We start from the raw sequence: 12,632 nt of genomic DNA on the forward strand, positions 1-12,632 counted from the left end.
TAAACACAAATTAAGCACATATATATATAGTGGTGCTTGCCTGGGTTTGAACCCGCAAACAACGGGTAAGATGCGCACGTTCTAACCACTGGGCCATCTCAGCTGTCGTTGAAGATATTTTATAATTTATTACATTTACTGAATTAAAGCACGTAAATATTTTTAATAAATTAATTAAAATTGAAGTACGAGCGTATTTTCTTAGTTTTATTAATACAAATGCAAGGTATCTCTTTGACTGTTTGTTGCTCCTTCAGTGTTAAATTAGAACCGAATTTGATGAACTTTGGAATGAACAAACTTGAATTCCAAGGCAGGCTACATAAGCTGACAGATACTACTTTCTTGTGCTTCAAATACCTAACGACCAACGCTGAGGACTTCTTAGATTCAGACTTCATGAAACTAGTCGTCGCCCGCGGTTATCCTCGCGTTTTAGGGTGTTAGTTGTCAAGTGTTATCCAAAAGAGTAGCCCATGTCTTTCTTTGTAGTTCTAGTGTGCTTCACACCAAATTTGGTTCATTGGTTTGCTAGTAAAAGAGAGACAGGCAGACAGAGCTACTTTCACATTTATAATACGTATTAGTTTGGATTGACTATTAAAACGTCATTCATAGTATAATAAATTTACTTCCGTAATTATTTTTTTGAACAGTTAAAGGTTGGAAAACGTAATTTAGTTTGAGTTATTTTATTAAATTTATCTTAGATGGAGATTTTGTAAACTTTTTCATTGGCCTATTAATGTTCGAGTAAAAGTATTACGCGAAAGAACTGATTCAACTGGAAACTTTTAGCTCTTATACTGATCTGTAATTTTAGATACGTACCCATGTAATTAAATAATAACATATATATACATATATAAAACTCCATATTCTTGATTAAATGACGATATCCGTGGTCGAGTAGTGTGTACACCGGTTTTCATGGGTACGCCACTTCGAGGTCCCGAGTTCGATTCCCAGCCGAGTCGATGTAGAAAAAGTTCATTAGTTTTCTATGTTATCTTGGGTCTGGGTTTTTGTGGTACCGTCATTACTTCTGATTTTTCATAACAACAGTGCTTTAGCCACATACATTGGGATCAGAGTAATGGATGTGATGTTGTCTAATATTTATTTATTTATTAATTAACACTTTTATATTTTCTCTAATAAAATCTATCTGAGAACGTGTATACTTAAAAGTGTACATTGGTGTAGAAATGCTTTATTTTCATCGAAATAAGTAAGATTGAGGTTAAAAACACATATATGTTTGTTTTGCTTAATGCCCGTCTAAAGGAAGTTAATTCTTCGTAATTTAGATGCACAGAGGGCTTCCCAGTCCAGCGCAATAACTGTTTATTTTATTGATTTTCACACGGCTAATACAATGCATATCCATGGTACACTAACTCAACACGATTTACAGCGATATAGTTCCATGTTATTCCAATGTTGTAACCAGGGAACGATATTATCGTATTAATAATAATGTAAATGCTACCAACGGACCCCTAGTGTTGAAAAAAAAGTTTTTATTTCGATAAAGTTTCGCTCCTCTTTCACGTGCCGCGGGAGTTAGAACTTTGTGTTAATAAATTATTTTTTTACTCCGCTATAGGTTTCGTTGCGCATTTATTTAGTAACGATTGATTAATTTTATAATGTGCGTAATTAGAAAAAAGTTTTATTTCATAGATTTGTTTTTGTTGCCATAGTAATTGAGTTTAGTTTTTATTTCGTCACAATTAGAAACGAGCTTTTCTACAAAATAAAATTATCGATGTATAGACTTTGTAATTTAAGGTATAATATGCTTTATGCAAACTTATCTTATTGCTTTATCATAACTTAGCCGAACAACTATCTTTAAGAGCTTCTGTTGAATTGTGTTTTGTCGATATATTAGATATTAGAGATTTAATCTTAATAGAAGTCTTAGATTGTTATTTTTTTATCGCAATGTAAGAATTCGTATCAGTATACATATCATAAATCAAACGAAGACAATATTTATTTTATTTTGGGGAGAGGAAAATAATGGAATCTTCCGTTACGCCGCGGCTATACATCCCCATTGTAACCATCAAAGTTGTAATCACAACCTTACGATTCGTTGAACAGCGTCACGCCCTTGAGATGTCGCTAACGAATTTTTAATATGCCTACCGAAAAGAATAAACAAAAGCCTAGCAGGCGGCCCCTCTAGAGTTTAATTGCTGGTTTAGCGTTCATTAGGATATGCAGGCAGTTTTTTAACACGATTATGACGTCGCAGGGTCGAGGATAGGCGAGGGTGCGTTGGGGTGAGGAGGGCTGCGTCACGTGCGAGGTCCGCACTCCGCAGCCCGACGCATGCGAGACCGCGGGGCGCCGGCAGCGCAGGCGCGCCCCCCAGCCCCCGGCCTCCCTCATCCGTCAGTCTGCCGCTGGCCACCGCGCGCCCCGCCCGTTGTGTAGCGCTGAGTCGCGCGCCGCGAGTGCTCTCCAAGTGATGACGACTTGTGAATAGTGCGATGCTCGTGCTGCGCTGTGCCCTGTTCGCGGCTCTGCTCGCCGCTGCCGCCGCCGCCTGGCAGGAGAACGTTCGCCCCAAGGTCTTCGCACAATTAGGTTAGTATGACAGTTAACATCACGCTGTCAGATGTTACTGAACGCTAACAAGCGACCTTATAACCCCCTGACGACAGTCGAGAGCTTACATTCGTAGAACCACTCCAGAGGTTCGTGTTTATTTTGTTTTGTTTGATGACATTGACGCCACGCGGCTAAGCGGCTAAACTCATTCAGTAGGTACTTGTTTATGTTGCTTATTTTCAGACCGTGTTTTGTGTATTAAGAGTTGTTGATATTTATATGTTACAATTAAGATAGAGACAATTTTAGTGTTTCCAATATGAAAATTAACATAATGTCCACATTAAGTGTACGTAGTCGATTAATTTTTTATACAAAAAACGATTCAAAATCTGTTATTTAAAACGTAAAGATCTATGATGTTCCGTAAAAGCTTAAAGCTGTTAGGACTAAAATCATACTGCAAATTAAACCCAACCACGTGACCTAAGTCGAGCGAGTTCTCATATACAAACTTACGAGATAAGTAAACTTAATAAATATATATAAATAGCTTTAGAAGTAATTTAGATGACAAACGCATAAAAGTTGTTATAGACGAAACTTCAAATAGAACCTACTGTTCATTGTTTGAAACAAACAGTAGTGTCCCCAGAATTACGCCTTGTGGTACTCCAATAACGAGTCAGAGTCATGCGATAGTTTATCCTAGAGGAATAAAGGCGGAGTGCACAACTATGGAGCCATTGTTTTATTGTGCAGTCTGCATTGCGGGGGACAGCCACGTGGCTCTCATTAGTGCAGCACAAAGCGAAGCAGTTTGTTCTGCGTTTTGCAATGTTACGCCCGGATTAGCGATGCGATGTTTAACCTACTGGATGAAACTTTGTCTAACTTATGCATGTGTATTTGGAGGATTCATCTTTTGTTCTGTTAAGTCGGAATCGACTATGAATTTGTAGAGCTTTTAGTATAATGAATTACATTTCAACATGGAGGTTACATTTAAACTTTTTCGAAAAAAAAAACAGCAAAAGTAAAATAAATATTATTTTATATACGAGAGCTTAAAATTTACAACGAACTTGGACCTGTTTCATTTTTCAAAAAAAGAATCAAATTTTATTTTTAAATATATATTTGCAAATGAATTGAGGCGATATCTAAATTACCTAATTATCGCGATGTTCATCGAAGAAGTACCAATTGGAACCGCTGACGTTTTTGGTCTAGACGCTATTGTCGGACGTATATCCGTTCATTGTATCCGGAGCTCGCATTGTTTATCGTTACTTTGAAACATCAACGGACTAATTTGATTATGTCGCGTATATCATGAATAACAAATGACGTGACGTGGAAAAATGCACAACACAAATTCAATTAATACCTTGTCATACTAAAAGTACTATAAACGTCGCGCTTAATTGAACCCGTTAATTGATTTCGAATTAACACTGCTGACGAGATCTTCATTAAAGCCCTAAGTGACAATTATGATACAGTGTAACTAAGTAAATTAATTGCAATTGAAAGTCAATAAGCTGAAATGAAGTAAGCAGAGATGACGGAGCGAGTTAATTACACCGCCATAGTTTCTGTTTGATGTTCGGACACTCGTAGTGCTCGTGTCAACACCTCTCTAGTAATGTGATCCACCAATTCAGACCAGAGGGTTCACGCTGACCGCATAATGTGGTTTAATATACGCACGATCAAAGGTCTATATGGAAATCGGAGATATAAAACTTCCCTTTATTACATCGTTATTTCCATACACATTTTGCCTTAATATCGACATTTCGGAATACTTCGATGATGTTATTTTGAATATGTTTATGTGATATTCGAAATTGATAAACGAGTCTATTTTTATTCGAAATATCTTGTCATTTGATAAAGTTTAAAAGAGCGAGTTGTACAAATAATTCAGTTTTATATCCAATGAAACTTTTAATAAAATCTCTCGATAAAACTAAGGAACTCTATTTTACAGAATCATTTTTATTTCTTAGTCATTGCTCCATGAAAATCAGAGCTCACAATAGAATTGCACTGGTTTTATCTTGTAACGTCAATAACATACGGAACACTTTTTTTATTTAAAATCTATTTTCGATTTTATGGTATGATCACCTAATGTCTCCTTTATATTTTACCATGTATACTTACTTTAGTTCGATAAAGTTTTATCTTACACCGCTCGGTTTATTTATAAAGGATCGAATCACACGAAGAAATATTTATGTCTGCGGCAATCTGATACTAACCCTTATTTACAACTTAAGATATGTAGTTGAAACTGTCTCAACTATCTAGTGAACTAGTCTCAACGATAATAAGTACATAATAGTATTACTGCCACGGCTTAGGAGATAGCGGTTGCAATCTAACTAACCTAATTTGCGGGTAATGTTACTGCACTTTGCGTCCGTCGACAACTGATACAGTTATTATTCACAAAGTATACCACGAGGGAATTGGTTCAATTTGTGCAAATTGTATACAAAATGTGGAACTAAAATCGCTCAGCACATTCAGTATAGAGGATGCAATAATTTGTCTCAAAGTTCTGTAAAGGAAATAGAAGAGAATCGAAGCTATTTCGAATACCGATTCTAATGCACGAAGAAAGTGTATCGAACCATAATCGTGTGCTTTATCGTTATTGTGTAACCCACTTATTGTTCTGACTGGTCTCGTGTGGGTCGAGACACGTATTGGGCTTGGAGTGAATGCTAAACAGAATTTCTCCCGGTGGAGGATGACTCATTAAGGAGCAACGTGTAACTCGTTGTGCATCGCAGAGATTGCTTTAGAATATTTTGAATGTGCTTTGAATCAACTATCAGATAAAATTGAAATAAAAAATCAATTTCAATATCGATTCCAAAAAACCGAATGATTTTATAATATAAATAAAATACAAAACTCTCTCGATGCAATGCAAGTTGAAGAATCATGGTATAATAGAATGGAACCTATAATACAAAATATGAACACGATTCTAAAACAAGTTTTATGGACTGTACCAGGTTTGAACAGGTGCCGCGGTCTAAGGTTCAATTTCAAACGTTTTATGGTGTTGCATTATGGTTTTCGACGCCCTCCTTTATGCTTTAACTACCAGGATTATAGAACGTTTAAAGTGGGTTCATAAAATAACCGTTCACTTACTACCTGAAGAAGAAATAAATTACTTAACAGGATTATACTTTTATATCCTGGAATGTTTTGTACGTGTCGCGTTTTGCCTTATGGGTATTTATTGGGTCATTCGTCAAGAACCGATACCCAAGGGTACTGTTATGTGGTTAGGGTGCATAATACTGCTGTCGCGTGATGTTGTTTTGGATTGAGTTCTCCTCAACAATTTATTAACATTTCGTTATTGTCCGTAGGGGCACGAGCCTAAGCCAAATATAATTTGGTATTATATTATTATTAAAAATAAATAAATAGAATTATTGTCAAATAAGATAATATCAATGAAATTCATTTTAATTTCACAATAACCATTACATAAGTTATCATAATAAATTGTCTTGTACGTTAACGGTAAAAGTACCGCGTTTCAGAATAAATTGCTCGACAAAATCGTATGGGTGACGATAACCGCTAATCGAAAAGGACCAAAGTTCAAACATTCGTCAATAAGAACGTTTTTGGGCGAGTAACGGAACAAAGTAAATTCAATGACGTTGTATTATGGTAAAAAATCGTATGTTCTTGTTTTTTTTTGCGGTTGTAATTTTAGATGTAAACCTTAAGTAGTTGCAATAAGTCGAGTTCGATGCATTTGTTCTGTATGACGTGGTTAAAGAGCACGACACGCACGTGCGTGCGGTATTCATGTTTTGAGTGAGCGGGAAGGGGGGGGGGGAGCTTACGCGTAAGGAATGGCGCCGCCTTGCGGGAGAGGGACGACTTTATAGCGGTGATATATATTGTCTTCACTGAGTGTGGGATACAAGCCCTCTTTTGTTTTATTTTGTCAAACACACGCATTAACTTTCTTCAGAGTGTATTTTATAATAAAATCAAGCAAAAATGTAATAGGAAACATATACTAATACTCGAAATATATTTTATATTCGACAAATAAAATTTTTAACATATGCATGATGTTTGTACTTGAATGCATTTCCTTTGCGCCAGTTCACGAGAACTCTCATAACTTTCTCAAATGTGTTATAAAGATTGGTCGTAACTCGAGTGCGCTGTAACGTTTTTGGACGATATTGCTTTTCATTTGAAAAGAGATCATAATGGTAGCGATCGATTGGCAAACGAAGGTTTCTTTATTCAAATCTAACAAAAGGTGGAATAAAAATGAAATAATGGTGATAGATGACAGATTTCTTTATTCAACTCGTACTGCAGAGGACAACGCAAATATTGGTTCTGTAATGAAAATATTTGTTGAAATCCTCAACGGGCACTGCAAAGACTTTTTGTGAGATGACTGCGCGAGTGTGTCTAGCCCATTGTGATGCAGTTTTTAAATCCGGATTAAAAGGAAGCTCGTAATAAGCCCGATGCGGGGTTGTTACGTTGGGACATCGTTTGTAGCAACTTTGCTATAACATTTCGCTATTGTACTTACTTAAAAAAACGTAGGTGATTTGCACAATTTGAAAGGGTAATCCTCATTTGTTAGAATAACTATATGCATTATTCGTGCATAAAGGTATTACAATTTTTTTTGTTGCATAATACAGAAATTTAAAGTTAATTTAATTACAATAATAAATGATTTTCAATAATGTATATAACATATCAAATTTAATTTATATTTTAGTACTTCTGTATATAACGTTTGCAGATTATTTTACATTCCATGAACTTAACACTTCACGTACCAACATACTTAGTAGGACAAAACCCTTCTCATTTGAAAATGCACCGATGAATAGGAAAGAGTCAATGGGTCGTAAGAAATGGGCCAGTCAGCGTCGCGAGGTACTATACAAGTGAAATGCACTTTGGAACCAGTCTACCAAGAACCTTCTCACTATACCGATTCTGCAATACCAGGTGGCATGTGACGATGATTCTTTGTGCTAAAGAGCTGTGGTGGTACGATTCATTTTTATTGTTTGTATATTGCTGTGGCAATTTTGGTTTAACGCTTTGAATTTCCCCTATAATTCGCAATATATTTATCAAAATATGGCCTATAATATTCCACAATTCACTTTTAAACTGACTCAGATTACATTTATTTGTGAATTATTAACATTTTAGTTGCATAATGTGGTTTTGTGTTCAACTATAAAATGTTACTTTAACTTTAATTAATCATTAAATCTGTAATCAATTTTTTTCTTCTGCTTAGGTGAGAAAATTAACTAACAGCAGCTGTTTTTATGGCACGTTTATTAGTCAAAAGTTACTTCACAAGAGTTCTGTGGTGTGGTGATTGGTTCTATTAATGAGGCAGGTGGTCGCACAATATGTGTTTACAATACCCTCGCTGGGGTCGACTCTATTGCGTGCTCTTCAATTGAAAAGCATTTCTCTTTAAATTAATATTTATTTACGAAATGTTATTGCTATTATTGAATGTATAATTGTACGTTTGGTTCTTGATGTCAATATGCAACTAAATTTAGTATTTTATATGTAACTAATGTTATTAAATATTTTTTATGTTTATTTTATATTGTTGTTATATTTATTGCTTCCGTCATTGGGACTTCTAACTGGGTGGTTTTTTTGATAACCAGTTTCAAGGTTTTATCCTCAACTTGCTTTGCTGCTATAAAAAAGAAATCATCATTGGATTTCACTTTTGTATGACTTATTTTATTATTTAGTTTAAAAAATTAAACATATTTTGCATTTATATTGTTATTTCATTACGATCAATTCGACTAATGTGTTTGTAAATCAATAATAATAATTTAAACATAACTTTTGATGTTCATTTCCGACTGTAAATTGTTCTAAATTGTCTCTAATTAGTTAGATATTTTATCGTATTAAAAAAAGCGCTTAATTAAAAGCATTTGCATGTATACGACGGTCTTGTGTTTTTAAAGTAATTTAATGGTCTAATATATCTCTTAGAAGATTGATAAACTTATAACGTAAGCTGTTTTATCGGGACGTGTTCATGCGTTTCCCCACATCTGTCCGAACATGTGTTTGCCCTAAAACATTCGTTATTAGAAACACTTCATATCTCTATAACATTTTCGCTAACAACTTGGCTAATAAAATAACAGGAAACATTACACCAAGTAAGAGCTGAGTATGTTTAGTGCCCTAAAAATAAACACACAGTCCCTTTCTACTCTTGAACTTGACTTGGGTTCAATGAACTTAGCGTTCGATGATAAATAATGTTCTGTTGCTAACTGCAGTTTTAAACATAGCAATTGATTCATTTTGTGTTTTGGCGTTTTGTTAATCGAATGCGAATATTTATTTGCTTGTTTATGAAGATGATCTGTCCTGAATCAGTCAGTAGATTTGTGAGCCTTCCTAAAAAACCAGTATACCTAATCTTATATATGTGTGCATACGTTTAGTGATTCTGTATGTGTGAGTTTCTTTATTTCACTGCAACTTTTGAATTTCTGAACCAAATTTAATGTAGGAAACAGAATCGTTTATTCCTGTTTAGAAAAAAATAATTGGCTCGGCGGCAGAATGGATTATACTGAAGACGTGTAAACAAATTGTTTTCTTAAATTATTATTTCGTCAGTGTTTTGTTTCTTAAAATTAATGTATATTTTAAATATAATTTTATAATAACCGTTTATATGTAGGAAAGCATTATCAACATGAGATTATCATAGCAATCTTTTGAAGAACGGCTTGGATAATAAACTGCTACTTAGAATGTCACATAATGACTGATACCGAAAAAGATTTAGGCAATAAACTTGCCATTTGTAGCGTACGAAAACATTTTTATACGCTTATTAAGTAACATGCGGTATAATAAAACTGCGTTTACGGTAAATGAGGTTGTAATTCATCCTCGAAGTTAGTGCTGTCACTTCCAGATCGGGAAGACTAGGGCGACATAACGTATGAGGAGCATACACTTCACTTAGTCTAACAATATAGTACGTACATATATGTCTATAGTAAATCTTGTATTGATGCACAGATGACCATGATTAATATATATTTTGTACATAATATATTGTAATTACCAATTGGTCCAACCCAGTTATGTTACATAAATTCTGAAATTAAAATAACTTTTAATTACCCATTGATACAGGGATTAAACACAGAAAATCGTGATATACAGATTTATAAAATAGCCAATACGACGTCGAGACACACACCAAATCAAACTGCAGTGCAAAAGTATCGATTATTATCGATTTTTCTATATTTAGCTTGTCTACGGCTGCTGCTGAAATAATTGAACTGACTCCGCATTTGGAAAGACCAGCAATAATATTTTTAAACGAAATGAACTCTTTGAATTGTTATACAGTTATAACGATTAACTAGCTTGATTTACTAGCTAGTTTTATAGTATTGATTGTTTTTGTAAATTTTTTGGCGTTTTTATATGCCCTCAGCGCAAAGTATGCTTGGAATGGATGTTTGATGCTTGCTTTGGTCGCCTTTTGTTCCAGGTTTTTTCGGTGTTCCTTATTCCATATAGCTTTCGTGTTTTTATGTACAATAAAGTTCGAATTGATAAATATTCGAACTGTATTGTAATGGTGATATTAATTACAGTAATTTGACAAAGCTAAAATATTTGCCATCCTTTTTACTCGCAGCCATAAAAAGGAGATGGCATTATTTTTACGAAATGTGAACAAGAGAAATAAATTAATTTCTATGATTATTAATCGGATTGATTTTGGTGAAGTTATTTATATATGATTTTATAAAGAATAAATTCAAATCTAATATTCTTTGATAAAATAAGGTTCAATATAAATTACATAATTATTATTTTTTTTATAATTTTTCCTCCCTTTCCGGAACGCCTTTAATAATATGATATCCCATTAGATATAAGAATTCTGATTTAATTAAATGAAATCTTACTCGCTTCTGATATTTTCAATATAAAATTCATAAAGAAATTTCGTATATACCTATATTCTGTATTCTAATCATTCACTGATTCCAATAAATTACAATTCGAACAAAAAAAAAACGTCATATTATTTTCATAAGTATCAATAAATAATTCAAAAGTACCAACGAACCTTACTAACAAATTAGGACAATCTACGTGATTTAAATATCGAACATCTCAGTGACTTAGCAATTTAAATCAATGACAGCCAGTATCTTTTATAAGGCTATGACCACGTGTGCAATATTAGCTTTAATGTAGATTAAGACGTATAAAATTTTAATTGATAAAGATGTGTTAACACCTTTAAAAAATGCGTTACAGGTTTTACTTCCTGGCGATATGTTATCTATCTCGTTATAATGTTCTCGTTTATCACTTATGCATGTTTGTATAAACTACAAACTGTACCTGTAATATTGTGTTACATTATTGTTGTTTTCTCTATATTTATTTACCCCATTAAAAAAGCTGACTTGTTTTATTTGGTCCTAGTTTTTCCCTTTGAAGAGAACTTCAAAATGTTAGCTTACAATTATTGTAGTTCTTTTATTGTCTGCTACTGATAAATAATCAAATTATACTACGAATTTCTTTAAAGAATCATTAAACTTATTGATAGTTCGCTCCGGGATATCAACATTAGGATCTACAGCTACTAGAAAACGTGGCTGTTGTGACTAAAATCACGATGTGACAATGATGAATATTAAAAACCACTGGGAATAAAACAGGATAGTACTGCATTAGTCATCGCGAAAGAGGCAGCGTGACATCCCACAAACATTCACGTTATATATTTAAGCGATATAACTAATGAACCAGTTGTAAGGTTCATTGACGGGTATAACTTCGCGACTGGTTTCCTGTTACAAACTCGCCTTACGCTTACTTACTTCCTTAGTGACATTGGATTAGTTCGGAGTTCTGATAAGTTTCCGATGTGGTATCGCGGTGTGATGTTAGCTACTTGATGGAATTAAATGGGCTGAGAGAATATAAAGTTTTGCTATACATTCGAACTAATATTCTTAGATTATTTATATATGTAGATACAGCGTCGTACCATAAAATAACTAAAACAAATGGTTCAAGTTTATTGTATTGGTGTGCGTGACATATACGCTTCACACTCGCCTATATATTTTACTAGTGTGCGTGCTTAATGGGCAACTGTTGTCTACTTTTTTTTTGACGCATTCCCAGCATTGACAGTGTAGCTAGACATATAAATAATCAAAGCTAATATTGTTCAGGATATTTTGTACATCTGCTGACTTCTGAGTTTTGTCATTGTCATGTACAGTTTCAGTATGTGATCAACACTTTCTGAATTGGTTGCTATTTTAGTCTTTTTTTTTCTAGCAACCCAGCTTTACACTGGTTCATTTATTTATAAATAATTTATAACACATATAATACTTCTTTATACAATCAAGTGTAGATAGTGTAGATTTTTGTTTGGCTATCCCAAACAAAATTGCAATTGCTTTTCAAAATAAACGAATATCTGGGTTTTTGTGTTTTCATATGTTTTCATCAACTTTATGTGGTCACATTTACAAATGTGGCATTTTATGACATGTCATACGTAATTGCTTTGGAACGGTTACGACCTCCCTGGGGTTCTTCGTAACTTCGCGGCTGCCACACGATTGCAGTCTCTATTGCTATGATGAATTCCACTAATATCATACTGTTTTATTACCCCCAGATAAAGATAAATAACTAGGACGGGAAGCTATGGCGAGTAATGAGATTTTGGACGTAGAAGCTACTTAATGCAATTTTGCAATTAATATCCATGGAATTAAACGGTTATTATTTTTATTTTTTATTCCATTGCAGTTTGATATTTAATAGTCAGATAACAAAAACTCTTTATCAGAAAATATCGATTAAATAATTATTCTTCTGCGTAAAAACGGTCAAAGTGTAAACACTTTGTGTAAATGCAATTGCGAATTATATATTGTTAAAAGTATTGCCAACATTTTAAT

General features: G+C 33.9%; 1 protein-coding gene across 1 annotated transcript in view; it reads left to right on the top strand.

Annotated features, from left to right (window-relative positions):
* The window catches only part of LOC124537176 (semaphorin-1A), a 348,540-nt gene that overhangs the window by 26,380 nt on the left and 309,528 nt on the right, over window positions 1-12,632 (top strand). Inside the window, exon 2 of the mRNA XM_047113899.1 lies at window positions 2,267-2,601. Within this exon, the coding sequence (XP_046969855.1) occupies window positions 2,505-2,601 (97 nt within the window). The 5' untranslated portion in view covers window positions 2,267-2,504. The remainder of the gene's footprint in view (window positions 1-2,266; window positions 2,602-12,632) is intronic.

The sequence above is a fragment of the Vanessa cardui genome, chromosome 18 (genome assembly GCF_905220365.1).
Source record: "Vanessa cardui chromosome 18, ilVanCard2.1, whole genome shotgun sequence".
Taxonomy (NCBI): Eukaryota; Metazoa; Arthropoda; class Insecta; order Lepidoptera; family Nymphalidae; genus Vanessa; species Vanessa cardui.